Genomic DNA, 26,232 nt, shown 5'->3' on the forward strand with positions numbered 1-26,232 from the left:
TGCATGATTTACCTTTTAGGTGAAAACATTAGCTTCCTCCCGCCCCAGTCCTAAATATTTGTACATTCTGGCCATGATTCAGTCAAAGCTAAGTCCTCTTAAGTTCCTTTGATTCCAGAGGGGCTTCAAAATGCTCACCTTTGGCTTGACTGCGCCCATTAAAAAATCAGGAGAAACCTAGGGAGGTGGATGGTGCCCAGTGCTATCCATTCAAACCAAGGGAGGTTACTCCCAAGCAATGAGGGTGTTGGGGTATAATCTTCCAAGCATTGCTCTGGTCAAGCCTCATTAATTCAAATGGAGCTGTGTAGGAGCAGTCCTTGACTGAGAACACCTCTGCACTGGAAAATACACTGTGAATTACTCTTAGGCGCACCACCCCTTTATTTATTATATATATATATATATATTCATTTATTTATATTATATATATATTACTGTACACATCTGTTGTGCAGAGTTCTTATTTGTCTACCTTAATACTATTAGCTTCCTGCTAACTAGATTTGCCAGGCTTTTAAATAAGGGCGGACGATGCATTTTAAGATAATATATTTTCCCCTTTTGGTAAAATAACCTACTAATACACATATATGTTTCATAATATACAGGGGGTTTTTTTGTCATTGTTTTTCTTCAAGGAGGGTGTCTCAGAAGAATCGAACATTTAGAAAGGGATTACCTTAAAATGTGTTCTACAGAAGTGGTTACAAAAAAACCCAAACAAACCAAAACCAGAAGAAGCCAGTACCGGAAAATAGTGCTGTTAGAGAAGTAAAACGGGTCATTTGAGGGGATTACAGATCTTGCCCCAGTCTTTCTATCTCCTCAATGAGGAAGTCAATGTCAGACTTGGTAGCTGCAGGGTTTGAGACAACCATTCGGAAGAAGTTTGCTTTATCTCCCTGTGGCTGATATCCAACCATCGTGGTACCTGACTCCATCATCAGTGCCTTGATTTTGGGTGCGACCTTTTTGATTCAAATAGAAAAAGGGAAATGTTTAGTCCTTTGTTTCTTTACTGGAATAGCCACGTGAAAAATCCCCTTCCTTATAAGATTCCTCAGAAACCTATTCGGGATCTCTGGATTCTCACAGAGAGCTAGACCTCTGGCCTTGGCTTAGAGAAGGTTGAGCCATCTTCACAGAGGTCAACTATTACATGGTTTTCTTGTATTTGTTTTACTGTGAGGGCTTGCCCTGAAATGCTTAAAGGTAAAGGTAAAGGACACCTGACTGTTAAGTCCAGTCATGGACGACTCGGGTTGCGGCGATCATCTCGCTTTACTGGCCGAGGGAGCCGGCGTTTGTCTGCAGACAGCTTCTGGGTCATGTGGCCAGCACGACTAAGCTGCTTCTGGTGAACCAGGAAATGCTGTTTACCTTCCCACTGGAGTGGTACCTATTTATCTACTTGCACTTTGACATGCTTTCGAACTGCTAGGTTGGCAAGAGCAGGGACCGAACAACGGGAGCTCACCCCGTCATGGGGATTTGAACTGCCAACCTTCTGATCGGCAAGCCCTAGGCTCTGTGGTTTAGACCGCAGCGCCAACCGCGTCCCTCTGAAATGCTTAGGAGTAATTAAAATAGATACGATTACCCTATGTAGCTTTTCTCTCCTCTCCTCCGAGTCTGGGATCCCTCTGAGACTTGGTGGAATGTACCAGAAGCAAACATTTGTGTGTTCAGGCTATAAACACAGAAAGGAAACAAAGCAAACTCATCAAAATTGTAGGTAAATAAAATACTAACACAAAAATTCAGATTTCATTAAAAAAAACAAAAACCTCACCAGACACCAAACACTTTGGGTGATGTACCCCATTGCTACCCCTCCTCCCCAAAGTTTAGGAAATTTAGGATCAGAAGTTTGGCTGAATAGGGAAGCTTGGATCAGGAGCTGTTGTAAGTCATCACTGTGAAAGGAACCTCCTCTCAACCACAACTGGAAATTTTGCTTGTTAATAAATAGCAACAGCCAATAGATGCAATTCTGTACGTAGCTACCATCTTAAGACTCTCTCTCTCCAGATCTTTTTTTACATTAGTTCATAATGAATATGGAATACAAACAGCCCATTTAGGACTAAGTGGATGAGAACACATTCTCTCCCTCCCATTACTCCTGTGCCAGCAAAATCCTCAGTATATACAGAAAGGCACTCTCTCCTGTTAAAAGACAGAGAATCAGTTTTTTTAAGTTAAATAAGGAACTGGAGCACACTCAAGTGTCCAATCAGCCAAAGTTTATGAAGTGAAACCACCAGAAAGCACCAGTAGCAGAATTAACAAAAGTAGCAACCTTTGCATTGCAGAAAATGAAGCGTGGCATCTCAGCTAAGAGCAGATTACTTTAGGGTTGCCAATCAGTTTATGAGCCTTATCTTCCTAAGGAAGCGTGGCCTTTAGTTGCCAATGCCATTCGTTCGACTTGTGGCACATCACAATATCTTTTGAGGCGAAAGAGGGGAAGGGAAATCCACAGAAGGTGCTTACAAAAGCCCAGTGGATTTTCACATTTTGAACTTTCCTGTTCGGTGGCTTTGCAGGAAGACGCGCAGGATTCCTGCCTCCACGGAATAGAGCCAGTGTGGTGTAGTGGTTAAGAGCAGTGGACTTGTAATCTGGTGAACCGGGTTCGATTCCCCACTCCTCCACATGCAGCTGCTGGGTGACCTTGGGCCAGTCACACTTCTCTGAAGTCTCTCAGCCTCACTCACCTCACAGAGTGTTTGTTGTGGGGGCGGAAGGGGAAGGAGAATGTTAGCTGCTTTGAGACTCCTTAGGGTAGTGATAAAGCGGGATATGTGCCAGCATATGTGCCGGCTCTGGATCCATTCCAGTTCGGCTTCCGCGCTGGTCATGGGACCGAGACGGCTCTGGTTGCCCTAACAGATGATCTTCGTAGACAGCTGGCTCGAGGCGGGTCGGGGCTGCTGATTCTTCTAGATATGTCAGCAGCTTTCGACATGGTCGATCACGAACTTCTGGACCACCGCCTTGCCGACGTGGGGATCCAGGACACAGTCCTTCAATGGCTGCGCTCGTTTCTCTCTGGTCGGGGACAGAGGGTGGCGCTTGGGGGGGAACTGTCATCGCGTCACTCCTTGGTGTGTGGAGTGCCTCAGGGTGCGATTCTCTCCCCGATGCTTTTTAACATCTTTATGTGCCCCCTCGCCCAGCTTGTTCAGAGTTTTGGCTGGGTTGCCATCAGTATGCTGATGACACCCAACTCTATCTGTTGATGAATGGCCATCCTAACTCGGCCCCAGACACACTGACCAGATGTTTGGAAGCTGTGGCTGGATGGTTATGTGGGAGCCGGTTGAAGCTAAATCCTTCGAAGACAGAGGTCCTGTGGCTGGGACGGGGCGATATGGGATTGGGGGGGCAACTCCCATCTCTTGCGGGGGCGCAATTAGTGCCAGCACCATCCGTTAAGAGTTTGGGTGTAATCTTCGACACCTCCCTTTCCATGGAGGCGCAGATTGCAGCTATAACAAAGGCGGCATTGGGGACCCCAAGAGAGAGCAGCCCTAAGCTATAGCTTGTTTAGGTTAAGGTAAAGGGACCCCTGACCATTAGGTCCAGTTGTGACCGACTCTGGGGTTGCGGCACTCATCTCACTATTGGCCAAGGGAGCCGGCATACAGCTTCTGGGTCATGTGGCCAGCATGACTAAGCCGCTTCTGGCAAACCAGAGCAGCGCACGGAAATGCCATTTGCCTTCCCGCCGGAGTGGTGCCTATTTATCTACTTGTACTTTGACGTGCTTTTGAACTGCTAAGGTTGGCAGGAGCAGGGACTGAGCAACGGGAGCTCACCCCGTCACGGGAATTTGAACCGCCGACCTTCTGATTGGCAAGTCCTAGGCTCTGTGGTTTAACCCACAGCGCCACCCGCATCCCTTTGCTTGTTTAGCTTGTACATAAATTCAGCACTGTGTGTGTGTCTACAACAGTTTCTCCATTTTTCAAATGTGTCCACAGACCCAACTAGAGCCTACATGCAAGCATCGTACAGTTCTAGTTGCAGCTAAGTACTTATACTGCAGTTTTGTCCTTTAAATGCAAGCAAGCAAGCTAAGAAAAACAAGTGACCATATGCCCAGTTAGCTGAAACCGGGGTTGGGGTGGGGAATTACATTTCAAGGCTTTCGTTGGCAAAGGCTGCACGAAAACCTGGGGCCTGCCGTGAGCCAACCAAAGTTCAGCACTTTTACACCCCATTGACTTCAGTTGGTGAGTCAAACATGTAGTTAAATATCCCCCATTGAAAATAACATTGGCTTTAAAGTACTTAACTCTGGGCTGGATGGTGTATTTTCTATTCCCCAAATGCCCATTTTTAATTGAAAGTAGTTTGTGGCCCATTGCTTACCTCTCCTTCGAAAACCATCTCAAACTCCTCTCTGTTCTTAATTTTATTATAGAGGTATTCTGCTAATTCAAGACATTTGTTGATCTGACTTTCAAATCCCACTGTACCCTGTTTTGAAAAAAAGAAAGACATTTTAAAAATTTCAGTTCTGCACTCTTCCTTGCACATATTTGCTCTGGTTAGCCTTGAGTATAAAACATTTGTCTTCAACTATATTTATTTTCCATGTTATTCTTTTAAATTCTGAAGGTTGCTAAACTATGGAATATTCTTTTGAAATTTTGAAGTTGTATATCTTCATCTTTAGTGTCCCTGTAATTTTAAATCCACTATTTAATTTTACAAATTATACCATGTTTTCTAGCCTGTGTGAAATAAGAATCTTTAAAAAAATGAACTATAAATAATATGTCCTTCAAGCAGACCCGAATTTTCAGTATATTCCTTTTTAAAAAGAAATACAGATTTTGAAAATAGACTTACAAGCATATACACATATATTTAGTTTTACTTGAACAAAAAGAACCATTAGTTTAAATGCCTTTACTTATAAGCATTCTTTTGTTGTTTTATTTTCCTGTTACAAAATTGTACACAAATGAATAATAAACACGACCAGACTCACAAAAAATGGTTCACTAGGGGGATAAAAATTAAATTCTTGTAAGCATTCTATTAAGCAATTGCCAAAATCTGTATTGGGAGAAGTTAGGATTCTGGTGATCAGTCTATCCAAAAACAATCTTGTGGAAAGGAATGTAGTTTTGCTAAAAGTTTCCAAAAAACCCTTCCTCCCCGATCCGTGAAGATATAAACATTTAGGACTAACAGATTTGGATTTCTGGGAACTTAAGGCTACAGTGATAAACCATAATAATAATAATAATTTTATTATTTATACCCCGCCCACTCTGGGCGGCTCCCAACAGAATATTAAAAATACGATAAAACACCAAACATTAAAAACTTCCCTAAACAGGGCTGCCTTCAGATGTCTTCTAAAAGTCAGATAGTTGTTTATTTCCTTGACATCTGATGGGAGGGTGTTCCACAGGGTGGGCGCCACTACCGAGAAGGCCCTCTGCCTGGTTCCCTGCAGCTTCACTTCTTGCAGTGAGGGAACTGCCAGAAGGCCCTTGGAGCTGGACCTCAGTGTCCGGGCTGGACAATGGGCGTGGAGACGCTCCTTCAGGTATACTGGGCCAAGGCCATTTAGAGCTTTCAAGGTCAGCACCAGCACTTTGAATTGTGCTCGGAAACGTACTGGGAGCCAATGTAGGTCTTTCAGGACCGGTGTTATATGGTCTTGGCGGCCACTCCCAGTCACCAGTCTAGCTGCCGCATTCTGGACTTAGTTGAACTATCTTCTCACATAAAATTGATGTGCATTTTTCTGACATTTTATTGCTTACCTTGGCTTTCCACATCAACCAGAATTTGAATATGTCCACATGGCGACCACACTGTATTGCTTTATCCCCAGTGTCATAAGTTATATCATATTGCTTGTCTTGTTGGAACAGATATCCTGCACACATCTGGTTGCAACCTTGAAGTATGCCCTGTTGGGAAAACACCCTCTTCAAATATAAGAAATCAAGCAGTAGATAAAATATAGCGTGTTGCATGCACAGAACGTATGTGCACGGCATTCCACTTATATGCAGCATTTCCCAAGGGAATCTAAGCTCGATTTTTCACGCCCACCTAGATTTTCTTCATCCTTTCTCAAGAAGCCAATGGCAGCGACTAACAGTGATCTTCCTATCCATGAGTTACATCATCCGGACAGGATAAACTCACCCTTAAAGCCCTCCACACCAGCAAAATGCAGCACTGCGCCAACGTAAAATATTACAGTGGCGTAGCAACGTCCTTGTGCCACCGGAAGATCTTCAACATGGCAGAAAAGAGGTGAATGGTGGGTGTAAAATGTGGCACAGTTAATGTATGGAGCCCCTTAAAAGCACATTGACTACTGTGGACTCAGTTACACTAGACAACTCTACTTATTTGATGTTTGGTTATCCTTTATAGTGGAGTTTTTAGTAGGCAAGAAAGCACAGTGGAATCACCAAATCCCATTTGGCAGCCATAGGAGTCAGTTGTAAATACAGTCAACATAAAGCACTCTAGGTGCCACCAAGACTGCAGGCGTGGCATGCTAATGCCACCCTGGAAACCTTGTTGAAGGGTTGGAATAAAAATACTCTAAACAAATAAATCTAGGGCTTTTTTTTCAGCCCGAAGTCGGTGGAACTCCGTTCCGGCACCTTTCAGGTGGATGCCATTGCCATTCTAAGAGAATGAGGGAGGTGATCATGGTGAGTTCTGGCACCTCTTTTTCTAGAAAAATAAAGTAAAGGTAAAGGGACCCCTGACCATTAGGTCCAGTCATGACCGACTCTGGGGTTGCAGTGCTCATCTCGCTTTATTGGCCGAGGGAGCCGGCGTACAGCTTCCGGGTCATGTGGCCAGCATGACTAAGCCGCTTCTGGCGAACCAGAGCAGCGCACGGAAACGCCGTTTACCTTCCCGCCGGAGCGGTACCTATTTATCTACTTGCACTTTGACGTGCTTTTGAACTGCTAGGTTGGCAGGAGCAGGGACCGAGCAACAGGAGCTCACCCCGTCACAGGGATTCGAACCGCCGACCTTATTGGCAAGTCCTAGGCTCTGTGGTTTAACTCACAGTGCCACCTGTGTCCCTTCTATAAAAATAGCACTGAAGAAATCCAATAGAAAGGCGAGAAGAGTGAAAGTCTTTGGCCTTGTAGCTATAACAACCACAGACTTAAATTGGTTTAGTAATCATGCTTTTTCCTCCAGGAAATCCTAAGGATTTGTAGTCCTTTGGAGATCTCTCACAGAGTCCTCAGCAAACTACAGCTCCCAGGATTCTTTGGGAGAAGCTGTAAAGGTAGAAACAGAACATATTTGTGTTTGCTCTGTACCATTTAAAAAGAAATCGACATGCAAGCAAACCTTTTCCCGAAGAAGAATGGCAGAGCATTGTAATAAAACCCCCATCATCTTGTGTGGATTCCATGTGACAGAGTTGGCTCTGCAAAAAGAAAAGAATGTGCTTAGAATTAATGGAGTGAGAGATTTAGCCTTGCTGGGTCCAGAACAGGGCCATTTCCCAGAGTCTGGACCCCAGTGGGACTCACTCACTTTTTGAGATGGTTGGGGCAAAATATCTCCTGGCCTTACAAATACATCTCCTATCTGCAATATGCAGTTTGTGGCATGTTTTCTCTCACTCTGATGTCAAGACCCTGCACCACCAGGACTAATAAGGTGAGAATGATCTATACTAGGAATATGAGATGACAAAAATTGCCAATAGTCTTATTCTGTGGGGCAAGCATTGCAGCCGAAGGTTGGAATTGCACTAAGGGAAGCTGTCTTTTTGGAATTAATGTTACTAGTAAAGAGAGAATACTGAGAAGCTGATAGCGTAATGAATGGTAATTAATTACTGTCAGGTCTAGCTGATACTGTAACTTCATTCCTGAAAGAGCCACCTTCTAGAAACAACAGTGTGAGAATTTCTGTAAGTTTAGGCAAACAGGATATTCAGCTATATTTCCCACTAATTGTCCCCCCCTTCTAAAATACAGTTGTTGACAAAGGCTGGTGTTTGAAATTTCCTGAGATACCCAATCCCCACATTATCACCAAGATGTGCTAGCAAGTGATATCCAAAATCTCCACTCTAGAAAATCAGGAATGGGCAAAAGGTGGATCAGGAATGGCTGGTAGACCAGTTCCTTGAGAGACTTGCAGTAGATCAGCAAAGGTTTCTGACCTCCAGTAGATTAACAATACCAACGCTGTCTCTCTTCACCTCTTTTTCTGTTTGTTGAAATGAAGAAAATTTGGGAGAGATTTGGGCATGTGTTCAGATATACTCGGCGTCCTTCTTTAGATTTGAGTTTATGTCCGCCCCCACAAAGCTACTATGCAAGCACATCACACAAATTGGCGGGTCTCAGGGATATAGTGAGATTAAGTCGTTCCCACAAGTCTGGACTCTGCCGATTCCTGCTCTAAATCAACTACAAGGTGCAGTGAATGTTGTCCAGATATAACAGCTTCTGTGAGAAAGCTGACATTATGATCCTTCAGTTCCGTAGATCCAACCTGTTAAAGATATGAATCTCATGCAATGACCAGGGCATTAAAAGTGTACAACAGTGGGACTGCTTCGGTGACCAAGATGATCAAGGGTCTGGAAACCAAGCCTTATGAGGAACGCTTGAGGGAATTGGGTATGTTTAGCCTGGTAAAGAGGAGACTATGATAGCCATCTTCTAATATCTAAAGGGATGTCACATGGAGGATGGAACAAGATTGTTTTCTACTGCTCCAGAGGGTAGGACTTGAACCAATGAATTCAAGGTAGAAGAAAGGAGATTCCTACTAAACATCAGGAAGAACTTTCTGACAGTAAGAGCTGTTCAACAGTGGAAAAGACTCACATGAAAGGTGATGGACTTTCCTTCCTTGGAAGTTTTTAAGCAGAGGTTGGGTGGCCATCGGTCGTGCATGATCTAGCTGAGATTCCTGCATTGCAAGAGTTTGGACTAGATGACCCTCCGGGTCCCTTCCAATTCTACAGTTCTGTGATTCGCCATTATTGGCACATATTGTTTGTGAGCATGTTGTTGGTCTTTCCAAAATTGGCAAGTGTTGCCTGTGGCAACTCTATTTAGAGAGTGTGTGCCCTTCCCAACGCACACAGATCAATGCAGTCGATTACTGCAAAAATATAATAAATAGCAGAACCACTGGGGCCAGTTATTGCCAATTACTGATGACAGCTCCAGCCTTGACCAGGGTGGAAGGTAGGCCACAAGCTGAGAGCAGTTCACAGAGAGTGTGACTGTGAAGTGACACAAAGCTAACAGCTGATGCAGACAAAAGGTCTCGCTAATTTTTGTCCCAAGGCATCTCACTCATGAGACATTGTATGGGCAATCTATCTGGAAGATAAATTGTATATCGAGGAGTTAGTGATCTAACATGGTTGCCCTACTTGCCTCTGTTCCTTCCCCTTCTTATCTCTTGTTAGGTTATTTGATGGCATGAGAACAGCCTTTAATGTCCTAATCAGCTGGGAGGAAGTGATAGTGCTAGGTACCTTCTTTGATGTTGAACATTGTTTTGAGAAAGTGATGCATTGGGAGGAGGTGGCTAATGAATAATCTGTAAATAGCCAGTAATGAATGATCTGCACGTTGTTGTTTAGTTGTTTAGTGGCGTCTGACTCTTCGTGACTCCATGGACCAGAGCACGCCAGGCACTCCTGTCTTCCACTGCCTCCCCCAGTTTGGTCAAACTCATGTTAGTAGCTTTGAGAACACTGTCCAACCATCTCTGCCATCCCCTTCTCCTTGTGCCCTCAATCTTTCCCAGCATCAGGGTCTTTTCCAGGGAGTCTTCTCTTCTCATGAGGTGAATTGGATGGTTGTGGCAGAGTTTTGGAGAAGCTTGTGCACAGACTGATTGGCTGCGGGGCCCTGCATACTGAGGCTACCTGGGGGAGTCACTTTGCTGCTTCTAGTGGGCTTTCAAGTGGCAGATGGAAGTGCTTACTTGGTATGTATATATTGCTTGCTGTTTTGAATAAAATCTTTAATCTTCTCACTCACTTGTGTTTTGTATTACTTCTGACTCTCATGTTAAAAGAACCACCTTGCATTTGGCAAGACAGCCACGAAGTCTCTCTTGTTTCATTCTGGTATGTAATGTAAATGTGAAACTTACACTGACATGAAAATTCTATTTTGCATAAAAGCTGCTTCTGTTCCACATGGACACATGGAATATTCCCCCCTCACATTGGACCTTTGATTCTTGTCAATTGTTCTTTAAAAAAAATTCTAATATATTTTTGAGATAGGGGTTTATCTTCCCTAGGTATTTGCAAAACGGCATATGTACCATGGAGAAGTTTCTAACTAAATAAACATGCAAATGAGAATGATTCAATACCTTTCTATGCCACTCAGCTTATGACGATGCTTCCTGGACATTAGCAGTCCTCCTCCCCAGGCAGCCTGAAAGTGGTGGAAGAAAGTTCAAAGGCTTAGGAGGAACCCTCCAAGTATCTGACACTCCACAAAGGATCAATGCTGTCAAAACTCTGGGCACTAAATTTCTGATGAAAACGTTCATGATTTCAGAAACAGGCGCTCTTCTTAATTTTGCACTTTCACACAAGGAGAAGTGGCCGCGTGTTACTACAATACAAACACTAACAAGCAGAGTTCCTAGGAGGATCCTCTTTTCCACTTGGAAATGGTAAAAAAAACCAATATTCGCAGTGCAATCCTAAATGTGTTTATTCAGAAGTGTTGTGTGTGAAGACCGCCAAGACCTCCAAAAGAAACAGTCTGCACCAATATTAGTTTAAGGTTATTGGACATAATTTTGGCCACAACTTTATTGATTAAGAATGTGAGTGGCTTGCTTATGCATTGGTTCGACTAGCTGCACCTACATCTCCGGCAGAGCAGCACTGACAACTGGACACCGGCAGAAGTCAGTAAGGGTAAACCGACTGGGGGAGCATTGGTCCTACCACAGACGCAACCTCACCCCAAAATGCTCCCAGGTGCTCTGGCGTTGCCCTAACCCCTGGAAGGGGATTGGACAAAAGCATGGCGAGCCCCTGGATTCCTTTAATGGAATACCCTATCGCACATTGGGAGGGGCAGGTGTGACAACCTCCCCTCCACCACACCTTGAACCAATGCCTAACTGTCAAACCTTACAAAGTTGTGACGATTTGCTACGCGGCAGGCGGAACCCAAGTGGCACCAGCCAATCAGCCGAATGGGAAAATTCCTACCGGGCCCCTGCCCCGAAAGCAGACAACTCACGCATAGCAAGGTCATAGCAAGACCCTAAATATAGGGAGGGTGGGTGGGTGATCCGATGCACGAGGCGCTAAGATGAAGCTCAATGCAACGTGCAGCGGTATAAATAGGTCCCCCGGCTGCAAATTCTCTCAACCCCATTGGCCAGAATTGCCCCAGCAACCGAGGGACCCAATTGGGTTGTTGTGGCTATCCAAACGATCCCACCCACACAAACAGTGAGACCAGTCTCACTGCAACATGTGCCCTCCGTGGTGAGGACACGATTTGTGAGTCCTCCTGCTTTCAGTGAGATTTTATTCTTCGGCAAGTGTGTGTGCATAGGATCGAAGCTCATCTTACTCACGTCCACATGGAGCCAAAGGTTGTATTTATCGCAAATGTCCGCCATCTCCTGAATTGGGTCAAAGGCCCCATAAACTGTTGTGCCAGCAGTTGCATTCACATAAAGGGGAACATATCCCTATGAGGTAAGGCAGAGGATAAAGTTCATGAGGAAACATAAATATTGGAAACAGAGGTTAACTCCAGTTATTGCAACTGATTACAGGTTCTTTCATCAGTTTTTCTGCCGTGCATATTTTTTAACTGTCACATTTTCTTTCATTGGTTCCCCCAAAAGTACATTTGAGGACTTGATGCAATCACCAGTGGATTATAAGTTTCTCCCCTTGCTGGGGGTCTGGGGGGGGGGGCAGTGGAGCTCCAGCAGCAAAGGGTTAGTATTGCACTGTAAATTAATTTATTATTTCTTCCTTAGCTTGTCTTACACTGTGTGGTATGCATTTATGTAGAAGACAAAATGTATGTTACTTATGTTCATCTAACTAGGAAATATATTCAGTCCTCCCCCCTAAAAAACAAACATCAGGGTTACCTTTTGTTTGGCTTCCAGGATTTTGGCTTCCAAATCAGCTGGTATTATTTTGCCTCTGCAGTCAACGTGAAAGACAAAAACAAAGAATATTATAAAACAAATGAATAAAGACCAAATAGAAGTGAACACTAACCACAGTTTACTTAATTCAACTGATCTAATTAGTAACAACATTAGCGTCTTGTTGCCCAGTACAACAAACAAACAAACTCAATACAGCCGTTTTGCTATGGGAGCATACCTTTCGTTGCACTTTATTAAAATCACATTTTCTGTTCCAAAACCAAGCGCAGCTCCAGCTTTCTTTATTGAGTAGTGACTCTGCAAAAACAACAGCGACAAAAACACGTCAACCCTTTTAGAAAGGAATGAAAGAAAATGAAGTCAAGTTTAGTTGTGTAGTAGCAATGGTTGCCAGCAGGAGATGCCCTAGCCGCTCATTGCAAGTGCTACACACACAAAAAAGGCTGTTATACAGTTTTCTGTGGCAGCTGTTTCCAGGCACAAACCAACCATTTATAGCAGGAGTCGGCAACCTAAGGCCCATAGGCCACAAGCGGCCCATGGGGGTCGTTTATCCAGCCCATGGACCCTTGCCGACTGCTTGGTCGGCTCCCGTATGCTGCACTAAACCAGAGCAGAGCAGAGCAGGGACCGCCTTCCGCGACGCTGGCTGGCTTCTCATTGGCTGCAGGAAGCTCCTGCAGCCAATGGGAAGCTGCGCAAGCCTTCTCCACGTTGGAAGGAGCGCTGGAAACAATATTTGCGCATGTGTGCATGCGCGTGCAGACACTCCGGCCCACTGCGGCATCTGCGGGACCATGAACTGGCCCAAGCCACGAAAACTTTGCCAACCCCTGATTTATAGGAAGCAGTTTGAATGCAGAGCTAAAAGTCAGTGGGAATGGTCAGGAAAGCGTGTTCTCCTTCATGGAGAGCACGTGTTGCGGTGGGGGCCGCCAGAACACTCCAAAGTTGGGGGCGGGCTAACTGATCGTTGGCCACTGATGCGATTGGGGCTTCCCTTGTTGTTGGGAAGAAATTAATGTTGCCATTTATTGATTGACAGCCAGAAATGCTAAAACTCCTTGCACGAGGCTAGGGCTTCCTCTTTTCGCCCGTGCAGCGGATTGCCCGTCCCTCCCTCCCTAGAATAGGTTGTTCGCTTTGACCTTGCTATGCCTGTCATGGGGTCATCTGCTTTGGAGCGGGGGCCTGGTAGGAATTTTGTCCATCTGGCTGATTGGCTGGGGCCATTTGGTTTTTGCCTACTGCGTAGCAAATCGTCACAACTTGTAAGGTTGCGGTTAGGCATTGGTTTATGGTTTGGTTGGTTGAGGGGCATGGATTGGCTGTGCCTGCCCCTCTAATGCTGCTGCTGCAAGGGATTCCATTAAAGGAATTGGGGGCTAACTATTGCTTGTCCACTCTGTCAAGGGGACTCGGGCCATAGCAATGAGCTCCTGGTTGCATTTGGGGTGAGGGCAGATTCCCTGCTCCGCGTAACCCCCAAGTGTATTCCCCCATTCTGACTTTCGCATTGTGCGGAATGTCAGTCTGTCCCCCACGGTGGGGGCAGATAGTTGCAACCAATGTCTAAGCAACCACTCACAAATTTGTATCTTAATAAAGTTGTGGCCAAAATTATGCCAAAAACCTTAAACAAAAAATTCTGTGTGATGTGTGAGTTATTGGGGTGGACCTGGGGACCTCGACACGCAATAAGTGCTGAAATAAGGGTCAGACATGCTTTAGGAGCACCACAGCAAGCTATAAGCTCTAAACATTCCAAAAAATAAAATAAAAAAGGAAGAGAAAAAGCAACCCAAAATATTATTACAACTAGGTCCCCCAGCTTGCTATGCAGAAAGGTAGGAGCAGTGCCTAAAGATTAAAAAGAGAGATACAGTGGTACCTCGGTTTAAGAACAGCCATGTTTACGAACTATTCGGTTTACAAACTCCGCAAACCGGAAGTAGTGTCCGGGTTTGTGAACTTTACCTCGGTCTAAGAACGGAAGCCGAACGGTGGAAGGGCACCGGTGGAAGGAGGCCTCATTAGGGAAGGTGCACCTTGGTTTAAGAATGGTTTTGGTTTAAGAACGGTCTACCGTAATGGATTAAGTTCGTAAACTGAGGTACCACCGTAGATACCAGGAATCAGATCTGTGGGGTGGGAGATTCTGTTCCTTGATTCTGTGCGGACAGGCACTTTGTACACACTCACAGGCACTTTATTCATTATGTAACATTACTATGAATGCTTCAAAAGGGGGCAGGGGAAGTGTTAATTAGTTGAGGACATGGTAAGCTCTAAACAGGGGTCAGCAAACTTTTTCAGCAGGGGGCCGGTCCACTGTTCCTCAGACCTTGTGGAGGGCCGGACTATATTCTGAAGGGGAAAAAATGAACAAATTCCTGTGCCCCACAAACAACCCAGAGATGCATTTTAATTAAAAGGACACATTCTACTCATGTGAAAACACACTGATTCCCGGATTGTCCGTGGGCCGGATTGAGAAAGCAATTGGGCCTCATCCGGCCCACCGACCTTAGTTTGCCTACCCATGCTCTAAGACAAATTAAGAGATATTTGGAGTGACTGAGCTTTGTAGATAATGTGAGGTATCACAAGCAGCCACGTCAAATGCTGCCAAGTAAATAAGACATGTTTTGTCTTCCTTACAGCCTCCTTGTCCCCAACACTGCGCTACAGTCTGGTTTGAGGAAAATCTCTGTCAGAGTGCCGCGAGCGGTTTTGTCACAATGAAACATTTGCAGGTGGGTGGGGGGGTGTAAAACCCACTTCTGTATACAGTGGTACCTCAGGTTAAGTACTTAATTCGTTCCGGAGGTCCGTTCTTAACCTGAAACTGTTCTTAACCTGAAGCACTACTTTAGCTAATGGGGCCTCCCGCTGCTGCCGCATCGCCGGACCACAATTTCTGTTCTTATCCTGAAGCAAAGTTCTTTACCTGAAGCACTATTTCTGGGTTAACAGAGTCTGTAACCTGAAGTGTATGTAACCTAAAACGTATGTAACCCGAGGTACCACTGTACTGGATACTGCATACTGCCTCCAAAGTACTGTATTTTTCGCCCTATAGGACGCACTTTTCCCCCTCCAAAAATGAAGGGGAAATGTGTGTGCGTCCTATGGGGTGAATGCAGGCTTTCACTGAATCCTGGAGAGCGAGAGGGGTCGGTGTGCACCGACCCCTCATGCTCTCCAGGCTTCGCGGACCTCTCCGCAAGCAGCGGGAGCGCTCCCGCTGCTTGCAGAGAGTTGCCGGCATGCCGAAGCCTGCGCGCGCTGAGATCAGTGCGTCCAGGCTTCGCGGACCTCTCCGCAAGCAGAGGGAGCCAGCGCTGGGCTTCCACGGCTTGCAGAGAGCTGCCTGTTTGGGGGCTGGGGTCGGGGGAAGCTCGGGCCTCCACTGCCCCAGCCCCGCGCCTGGGGGAAAAATAATTTTTTCCCCTTTATTCCCCCCCCCAAAAAAAAACTAGGTGCGCCTTATGGGACGGTGCGTCCTATAGGGCGAAAAATACGGTAAGCTTAATGACAGAGATGCTGGCTAGAACCAACTCTAGGAAACAACATCCTCAGAGAACCAACCATCCTCCTGTTCAACAGAACATCCATCTAAGTAGTTGGAGGTCATTTTCTGTGACAGTTTTAGGGCCACCCCAAAATATGCAATGGGTGGTGTTGAAATCAGGCAGTCGTGCCCCTTCAGAATTGGTGATGGAATGGCCTCTTCCTTAGCCCCCCTCCCCAACAATTGCAGTAACTACAGTTAATTCAGCTTGTTGAGCTCACATGTTCTGAGGTAAAGAGGACCAGTTTAGGCACTGCCGCCATGCCTTTGGTTTTGACTTCTGGGAAATATTTGTAGCGGGCAGCCATGATGCTATACATATTGGATATAGCACCACCTGTAACAAGAGAACACGATAATAGAATGTTAGAAAAGAGATAAGAGGGAGGGCGGGAGAAGTTTGGTGTTACGAATGGAGGCAGAAAAGCATTGCTGGTGAAATGTGCTGTGTACATTTCATACAGGCTGGCGGAATTTAGAGCTGTGATGCAACAGAGTTGTTTGCGGTCTTCCCTCGAACCCCTAAATTAGCCTGCCGCCTCACTCTGCCCAATGGTAGGACCAATTGTTGTTTTTAATTGATCCTCTTAAAATGGCCTAGCAGATAGTAACTGATGCTTTTAATGCTGTTTTTAAACAAAGTAATTGTTAAGTTGTGGGTGAACATATCAGACGACACAGCGATTCCTCAAACAGCTCTCGTTTATTCACAGGCCAGAACAGAACTGAACTGAAGGGTTCAGCCAGCCTGCTTATACAGAGCTCCACTACAACGCAACAGTAACCATTTTCTGTAACTATCCAATCACTGAACATCACTTTTGATCCCTTATTTGCATATGTGGACCTGAACTATCTACAGTATCCCCCTGCTGGCCCAGGGTGAGAACTTCAGTACATAAGAGTAATAAAGGTAAATGGACCCCTGACCATTAGGTCCAGCATACAGTTAAAAGCATATATGCTCAGTAGCTAGTTGTCTTTTTCCAGCCTTAACCGACAACTTGGCATTTAGGGCAACAGGTCAAAAATGGAACTTACCCGGTGAGAATATTCCATCTCCATCTTTATTTGACCATCCGATAATCTCTCTCATTTTTCGAAGCGTGATTTGTTCCATGAGGACAAAAACAGGTGCAATTTCGTATGTAAACCTGGGTACGTGAATAGACATTTGGAAAAAAGTAAATAAATAAAATGCCAATACCTGTTTCACAGGAATGAATATAAAAATGTTTATGCTTTCTGAAAAGATACTATTGCTTTTACAACCTTTATGGGACTCCGCCTATAATCCTATGCCCACTTAATAAACCCCACTGAATTCAGTGTATATGTCTACTTCCGGGTAGACATGTACAGAACCGCGCTTTCAGTTAACAACAGTCTGTTGTTTAAAACATTCAAGAAATGGGAGGAGAATCCTGGTTGACAAAACAAGCATGAATACTGGGACACCGAAACTCTGTAAGAGCTTAAAAACATCAGCAGGGTTCACATACTGCTTGTAATTTAAATTAACAAAGATAAAAATGGAGTATAACAAATTTAGATAATTAGAGGCAGTTAAAAGAGGAAGTACTTTGGAATCCAAGGGAGGGGTGGGAGGAAGTCCTGGGGTGAAGGGAACCCCATAAAGGTTTTGATATGACTATGGTTTTGTGAAATTAAGTGTATATTTCTGTGTGTACAGTGGTACCTCAGGTTAACTACTTAATTTGTTCCGGAGCTCTGTTCTTAACCTGAAACTGTTCTTAACCTGAAGCACCACTTTAGCTAATGGGGCCTCCCGCTGCCGCCGCGCCGCCAGAGCACGATTTCTGTTCTCATCCTGAAGCAAAGTTCTTAACCTGAGGTACTATTTCTGGGTTAGCGGAGTCTGTAACCTGAAGCGTATGTAACCTGAAGCATATGTAACCCGAGGTACCACTGTATATGTATATGTGTGTATAAAAAATATGTTTTCTTTTTTAAAAATTGAAAAAAAGAAACTCTGGGGTTTATTCCTGCAAAAGCAGGGGTCAGCAAACTTTTTCATCAGAGTCCACTGTCCCTCAGACCTTGTGGGGGGCCGGACTATATTGTTTTTTGGGAGGGGGGAAATGAACGAATTCCTATGCCCCACAAATAGCCCAGAGGTGCATTTTAAATAAAAGCACGCCTTCTACTCATGTAAAAACACGCTGATTCCCGGACCATCTACAGGCCAGATTTAGAAGGCGATTGGGCCAGATCCGGCCCCCGGGCCTTAGTTTGCCTACCCATGATCTAAAAAAGATTGTCCTGGAAAGGACTGTGTAATGGGGTATTTCAGAGTTTCTCTTGCCCCCTGATAAAAGCCACATTTGAAAAGAATGTGCAACACTGACTCCACTTCTTTTTTATTACAAAGGCAGCACCTGCTATTTACTGGAGCTTTGTTTCATCTGCCCTTTACAAGTTTTGAGGCTCAGGCTTTAAAGCAGTCCTGGGGGGGGGGGGGAGCTTTCCTACAGTAAGGAACAAATAGTCGGTTTAAACAGAGGCCACAGTCTTAGAAATGGAAACTGGCAAATGTAGTGACCAGGGGAGGGGACAAGGCCCCTGGGTTACAAAATACAACACTTGTATGTTCTCCCACGATTTAAACAATCTATGGCCCTTTAAATTATAGGGTAGGGGGGTTGTTTTTTGTGTTTGTTTATCACTATGCTGTGTATTTTTGTGTTTTTATACAGTGGTACCTCGGGTTAAGTACTTAATTCGTTCCGGAGGTCCGTACTTAACCTGAAACTGTTCTTAACCTGAAGCACACTTTAGCTAATGGGGCCTCCTGCTGCTGTCGCACTGCTGGAGCGCGATTTCTGTTCTCATCCTGAAGCAAAGTTCTTAACCTGAAGCACTATTTCTGGGTTAGCGGAGTCTGTAACCTGAAGCGTATGTAACCCGAGGTACCACTGTACTGTAAACTGCCTGATGATCCTTGGATGAAAGATGGTACAGAAATTTAATAAACAGATAATTAAATATCAATTAATCTGTGTTTGACCATACATTTGTCTTGCTCACAGTTTTACACATAAACAGTAAGAAGGAGACAGCCGCACCAAAGCAACCTTTTCATTTTTGGCAGCAATTCCTTCATCCAGGCAGACTGACAAGAGTCTGTCATGACCTGGAATACAAAAGAGCTGGGAGAAAGCTATGAAGCTGAGAGAGTGAATTGACTATATCCAAACCAGGCAGAATAGCTTTCAAATGAAGAGCAGCAGTGCGTCTAGGCATGCCAAATATAAATCGAAGAAAGTAGGACTGAAGTTGTCTTAGAGGAAGATTTAAAATATGGAAACCAAGCAGGTACTCCAAAAAGAATCTGGGATGCAATTTCAGCTTTAAAAACACAAGAGGCCACTGGGATAGATCTGCCACCTTTTGCATAACGAAGCAAATACCAATTGTGCTCACACTCTGCTATGCATTGGCTCTTGGCAGTTTCCGCTGTTGCTGCATCCGAAAGGCTCATGAAACAAAATGACTGAATTCTTTTATGAGACAACTTCATCGACTACAGTGGTGCCTTGGGTTACAGACGCTTCAGGTTACATACGCTTCAGGTTACAGACTTTGCTAACCCGGAAATAGTACCTCAGGTTAAGAACTTTGCTTCAGGATGAGATCAGAAATCGTGCGGAGGCAGCGGGAGGCCCCATTAGCTAAAGTGGTGCTTCAGGTTAAGAACAGTTTTGTTGAGTTGTGGGCGAACATATCAGACGACACAGCGATTCTTCCAAAGCAGCTCTTTATTTGTAAGCTGGAACAGAACTGACTGGGGAGCTCAGTCAGCCTGCTTATATAGAGCTCCAGAACAATGTAACTGTTGCCATTTTCTAAAACTATCCTCCAATCACTGAACGTCACTTTCGATCCTTCATTTGCATAACTATCTACAGTATCCCCCTGCTGGCCCAGGGTGAGAACTTCAGTACATAACAAGTTTCAGGTTAAGAACAGACCTCTGGAACAAATTAAGTACTTAACCCGAGGTACCACTGTATAGTTATCGGGACTCATCTGAGTATCTGACATGGTTTTGGGTGTATAAGGATTGTTGTGAAGATAAAAAGAGGTGGGGTGGGGTGGGGGTGGGACTGCATGTTTACCAACTTGAGATCCTTTAAGGAAAGGTGCAATATAAACATAATGAGAAAAATAAAAATAAAACTTAAGGGACAATTCAAATCCCTGGGGCTTAAAAGAACAACGCACCCATATCATCCCTGCTGCTCACAAGGGCCTTGAGGGAAGTGAGGGGGGGGAGCCCCTTCAATACACCACATCCTATGCTAGCATAGCAAATAAACTTAAAATTTGCCATCACATGACACTCAGAAATTCAGTTGATCCTAAAATCGTGATATGGAATTATGAAAACACCAATTATAAGAGGCAGGACTATGATGATGTGGAAAATGCATTGGAATTCAGACCGTGGGAAGTCAAACAAATTAAGATTGCAATTTGGAAGACAACTGGACTTTTTTATTTTAGTTTTTTATTTTTATTGGATTTGATCTGATATGGTAATTGGATGTTCTTATTGGAAAATTAATAAATGTTTTTTTTTAAAAAGAAAGAAATTCAATGGATCCTCTGCCAACTCAGCTCTGAACCCTATTTTGGGGGGTTTGTGCTGGCTATCACTACCAAGGATGCTGCAGGCAGAAGTTTCTGCCCACCAGCCATTTCAGAGGGTGCAATGGGACAGAGGTCCCTCACTGACAGAAGCTGGTGGGTCCAGGAAGGGATTGACAGTGGATTACCTTCACCCTATCCAACCTCTGTCCAGCACAGGGCATTATGGACTTCTCTGTTTAGCAATTTTTTTATATATACTACTCTATGATTCTATGACTTCTATATATAAATAATTTATAAAAGTCAATTTAATAATTAGATAAAGTTCCTTGAACACCCCCCCTGCCTCCACAAATATCCTTTAATTTGTTTTCCAAACTTTTAAAAATTACAGTGGCCATAGCATTTTGTGATTATACCACTTAGCCTTAGCGATTATAACTATATCGCTGGTGAGGCTGCAAAGTGTTTTAGTTCAAAGAGTGTCTTATTCTTATTTGGAAAACATGCAGCCAGAATGCAGAGAGAGGCTGTGGAAACAGTAAACATCAGAAGGCTTCTCACAAAGATAATTAGAAATATTGAACTTGAGCTTTAAGAAACACCAAAACCAATTATATGTGTGGATTTATTCTGCATATACTCCCCAAGGACAACTAATTATACCATACCACACAATCAATACCTGTCAAGAGTAATTAAAAAGGATGATTTTCTAATTACCAATTACAGATAACAAGAGAGCAGTCCATGGCTTCATCCATTTAATGGGAAGCAAGAATCACTGCATGTTCCAATTAATGTATTTCTGCCCCCGTGTACTAAAATTTCAAAGCATGTTCTATTCTTCTATTTCAGGACAAAGAAAAGTCTAAAACAAAATTACTATTCGCACCAAACAGGAAGTTGTTCCTTCATTAAAGTTCCAGGCAAAACTCTTCACTCCTCCACAATAAAGGAAATAAACCCAAAGAGAATTATAGCTAACTGCCACAATAAAATTCTTCTACTGCAGTGGTTAAGACCAGATAGATAACTGCAAATTTTCTTGTAGCCCAATCGCATCAGTTGCAATAGCACAAGCTGCAGCAATTTGTGCCCAACAGCTAACTAACATGGCATCCCATGTCTCCTCCTCCTTCTTTGGTGACCACTCGTAGCCAAGTAAGATTGTCTTCCATGAACACAGTCTTAACAGCGAGTCCATAAGTGACTGTGGAGGCCAATTCTGGATCCACACATCCTTCCACAGTGGGGACATAGGTTTCTGGGCAGGAGTTGATCAAGGTGAGGGTTTCCCAAACATGCCTTCTTCTTAGCTTGTTTGTCCATGACACCTTTGGTAAAGGCTGTTCTCCAGTTGGAGTGCTCACAAGCCAGTGGTTCCCAGTTGTTGGTGTTTATACTACAGTCTTTTAGATTTGCCTTGAGAGAGTCTTTAAACCTCTTTTGCTGACCACCAACATTACGCTTTCCATTTTTAAGTTTGAAATAGAGTACAGTGGTACCTTGGGATGCGAACGAGATCAGTTCCAGAGCCCCGTTCGCATCCCGAACAGAATGTAAGGCATGACAGCTTGTCTGCGTGTGTGTGGGTCCCGTTTCGCCGCTTCCACACATGCGTGTGACGTCATTTTGACTGTCTGCGCATGTGTGAGCAGCGAAACCAGGAAGTAACACACTCCGTTACTTCCGGGTCGCCGCAGAGCGCAACCCGAAAGCGCTCAACCTGAAGCGATTTATCCTGAGGTATGACTGTGCATAGTTGCTTTGGGAGACGATAATCAGCCATCTAAACAACATGACCAGTCCAAAGAAACTGATGTTGAAGAATCATTGCTTTGACGCTGGTGATCTTTGCTTCTTTCAGTACACTGGAACTAGTCTTCCCAAGTGATGTTTACATTTTTTCAGAGACACCGTTGATGGAATCTTTCAAGGAGTTGGAGATGGCATTTATAAGTGGACCATGTTTCACAAGCGTACATGTAGGACATGTGTAGCTTTGCCTGGCTTGTACCCCTGTCAAAAAACCCCAAACCCCTTCTCCTGCTACACTGAGGCTGGCTTCATACGTTTCAAAATGAATGTGGTGCCAAGGTGGCATAGTGGTTCAGGTATCAGACTGGGAGACCCGGGTTCAAATCCTCACTCAGTCATGAAGCTGAGTAGATCCCTTGGGTCAGCCACCAACAATTGGCCTATCCTACACCACAGGGTTGTTGTGAGGATAATATGGAGACAGCTCCTTGGAACAAAGGTGAGATATAGATACAAGCAAGCAAGCAAGTTGGCGATCGATCAATCAATCAATCAATCAAGAGTGTCTGTATATTACATGTACCTATTAGGATATGTTGTTTCGCATATACTGTATGTGCAGGCAACAGGGACCAATTTTATGCACTCATAAGGGAAGCAAAGGGGAAAGAGAGATAAATAATTAGCACTTTTCCATGTTTCGGAAAATGCTGCGCAAATACAGAGTAATTCCCATGGTGCACCTGTTTTAATATCTTACCATTAAACAATTAATCAAAATATTTATTTTTTTTTTTATAAAATTTTTATTGGTTTTACAAAGTTTTTAAATAACAAACAAACACTTAAAAAGACAAACATACACGTATAGTTTCATACCATATTTTCATAAACCTCTTTTCTTGGACTTCCCCTCCCCCCCCCTTTCTGCATCCCAATGTCCATAATTTTTAGCAACTCCCAATTGTTACTTCCAACCTCTGTCATCTTAGTCTTCTCTATATTCTGACCTTATACCACTGTATCCCTTTGTCTCTGAAAACCACAACACTTTAACATTCATTGAGTTTATAATGGTCCTTAAGGTAACTTTTAAATTTTCTCCATTCTTCTTCCACCGTCTCCTTTCGTTGGTCGCGGATTCTGCCTGTCATCTCAGCCAATGTCATATAGTCCATCACTTTCATCTGCCATTCTTCCAAAGTGGGTAGATCTTGTGTCTTCCAATACTTCGCGATGAGTATTCTTGCTGCTGTTGTGGCATACATAAAAAAAGTTCTATCCCCTTTGGACACCAATTGGCCGACAATGCCCAAGAGAAAGGCCTCTGGCTTTTTAGGAAAAGTACATTTAAGTACCTTTTTCATTTCATTATAGATCATTTCCCAGAAAGCCTTAATCTTCGGGCACGTCCACCAGAGGTGATAGAAGGTACCTTCAGTCTCTCTACATTTCCAACATTTATTATCGGGCAAATGGTAAATTTTTGCCAGCTTGACTGGGGTCATGTACCACCTATAAACCATTTTCATAATATTTTCCTTTAGGGCATTACATGCCGTGAATTTAATACCGGTGTTCCATAACCATTCCCAGTCAGCTGACATGATATTGTGCCCAACATCCAATTAATCAAAATATTTATACCCTGCCTTTCCCCCTGTACACATAGGACCTCCAGCACAGACCACAATTATAACTGATACAACGAAACAATAAAAAACAGCATATAAATAAAGAGCAAAGTAAAATGACAGCAGATAAAAGAGCACAGAAGCCGTGGGTAACATGAAACAAGCAGGGGGAGAGAGAGAAATAAGAGTATAGCTTTGTTTTAGCATCTGAAAATCAGCAGGGAGGGAACTAAGTGAACTGGCTGGGCTAGTGAGCTCTGCTGACAAGGTGCTACCACCAAGAAGACCCTATTTCATGAGACCACTGGCCAACAAGGACAAGTGATTCCAAACATAGGTTCTGGTCAACTGCAGCATTCTGTACCAGCTAAAATGTCTCAACACTTTTCAAAAGTGCCCTTCACAGAGTGTGTTGTTTCTGTTCAGCTTGGACGTGACCAAGTCTCTGGAATACCCACGGTCTTCATAATGAGTCGAGAATGTTTCTGGGGTCTTGTGAACAGTTGCATTCTAGAAGCAACAGTTTGTTTAACTAATGCACTGAAGGACTTTTAAATGGATTTTTTTTTGGCTGAGATTGTCAAAACGAATTCCAAGGAAACACGAGCCAAGGGTCTGGTGCTGAGGATCCAACTTCCTTTCATCAGGGAATTCCTTGTACAAAGCCTTACTAAACTTAGGTTACTATTAGATGCATTTTCTTCTTCCCTTCAGGTATTTTGTGTCAAGTACATCGCATAGACTTTAAGTACCATCAGCGTGAGACACAAAAAGTTTGGAATTTGTATATAATAAATTGATGAGAAGATGGCAATCCATAAACTACAGTGGTACCTCGCAAGACGAATGCCTCGCAAGACGAAAAATGTGCAAGACGAAATAGTTTTCCGTTTTTTGAGTCGTTCCGCAAGATGAATTTCCCTATGGGCTTGCTTCGCAAGACGAAACGTCTTGCGAGTTCTTGCGAGTTTGTTTCCTTTTTCTTAAAGCCGCTAAGCCGCTAATAGCCGTGCTTCGCAAGACAAAAAAACCACAAGACAAAGAGACTCGCGGAACGGATTAATTTTGTCTTGCGAGGTAGCTGATGTGCTAGGTAGCTGATGTGCTAGGTATGCTATCCTACATAGTTTGTGGGTTCTCATCAAAATAAGTCAAGCAATCTTCACCTGTACAACATCCAAGATGTGAAATTTTCCAGGGATGGTACATTTATAGGCTGCATGTGCATTCATCAAGCACCTGGGGCCAGGAAAAAGACAGCTACACAGCTCGAGTCATTAATTTGGGAGTCTATACCAAGGTCTGCTGAAGGCAGTGGGAGTTCTTCCATTGGCTTCAGTGCATTTTGGATTAGAGCTTGAGTATCTGTAATGAATATTTGAGTATCTCCTGATCTTCAAACGACACACTACAGTGACTTCCCAAAAAGCCTCTGTTATTGTCAGGTGGCTGTTGTGGTTGCTCGAGAGTAACCAGGCAGGACTCCAACCTGTGTTTTACAGGCTTGATTTTGGTGCAAACTATTTACAGTGAAGAGCCCCAAAGCTCATGTCTGGCTCAATCGCTAGCAGAATCCGGGAGTGGTCCTTTTTTGGACCTCACCCAACATAAGAGTTTTGTTACCCCCAACTGTCTCCACCCCTCTCTGCGCCTCAGAGTACTACGCAGGATGGGCGATGGCAAGGGCGTGTTTCCCTCCTGACCGGCTTGCCCAGAAGCTGTGTTAAGGCTCTCACCAGCATCCTCTGGTCCTTGCACCTCTTCCCCCTGGAGATGGGTCTTTCCTCCTCCCCGGAGGAGGAACTGCTTCACAAGATTTTCAGAGGCTCCCTTCTATTTCTCGCCTCTGAGCCGATGGCAGTTCCCTGGCAGTTATGATGACGACGGCAATGATCAACAGGTGCAAAAATAAAATAAAATGATCCATTCAGATCCCCATTTCAACACTTGCTTTGATTTAATAAAATCAGGAAACTATAAAGCTATCCATGGTTGGTTTTTTTTTTTTTTAAAAACTGTGCTAGTAAAAATTTTCAGCTTATGCCAGCTGCTACAAAACTTCAGATTCAAGCAATTTCTGTTGGTGAGTGTTTGTATATGGGGCACCTTGAGTTGTTTCTTTGAACCAAAAATCACGGAAGTTTTCATACCCCTGAACACTACACACCAGGGCAGTCACAAACAACTTACACTGTCACTATAAACAGCATAATTTTTCTAGAAAAAGAGGTGCCAGAACTCACCATGAATCCTTCCCTTATTCTCTTAAAATGGCAATGGCACCCACCTGAGAGGTGCCAGAACTGAGTTCCAGCAGCTTCCAGCTGAAAGCTATATTGTACCGCATATAGCTAACAAGAGACGCGGGTGGTGCTGTGGTCTAAACAACTGAGCCTCTTGGGCTTGCCGATAGGAAAGCCAGTGGTTTGAATCCACGTGACAGGGTGAGCTCCCATTGCTCTGTCCCAGTTCCTGCCA

At 44.0% G+C, this 26,232-nt stretch overlaps 1 protein-coding gene across 1 annotated transcript in view; it reads right to left on the bottom strand.

Moving 5' to 3' along the window:
- Positions 1-748: 748 nt before the first annotated feature.
- The window catches only part of GAD1 (glutamate decarboxylase 1), a 57,101-nt gene continuing 31,617 nt past the window's right edge, over positions 749-26,232 (bottom strand). The window contains exons 7-17 of the mRNA XM_082210406.1: positions 16,787-16,899; positions 15,967-16,082; positions 12,389-12,468; positions 12,148-12,202; positions 11,617-11,733; positions 10,384-10,448; positions 7,369-7,447; positions 5,796-5,945; positions 4,384-4,491; positions 1,604-1,693; positions 749-971 (exon numbers count right to left, since the gene is read on the bottom strand). Coding sequence (XP_082066532.1) covers positions 798-971; positions 1,604-1,693; positions 4,384-4,491; positions 5,796-5,945; positions 7,369-7,447; positions 10,384-10,448; positions 11,617-11,733; positions 12,148-12,202; positions 12,389-12,468; positions 15,967-16,082; positions 16,787-16,899 — 1,147 coding nt within the window. The 3' untranslated portion in view covers positions 749-797. The remainder of the gene's footprint in view (positions 972-1,603; positions 1,694-4,383; positions 4,492-5,795; positions 5,946-7,368; positions 7,448-10,383; positions 10,449-11,616; positions 11,734-12,147; positions 12,203-12,388; positions 12,469-15,966; positions 16,083-16,786; positions 16,900-26,232) is intronic.

The sequence above is a fragment of the Podarcis vaucheri genome (genome assembly GCF_965113315.1).
Source record: "Podarcis vaucheri genome assembly, chromosome: 1".
NCBI classification, from domain to species: domain Eukaryota; kingdom Metazoa; phylum Chordata; class Lepidosauria; order Squamata; family Lacertidae; genus Podarcis; species Podarcis vaucheri.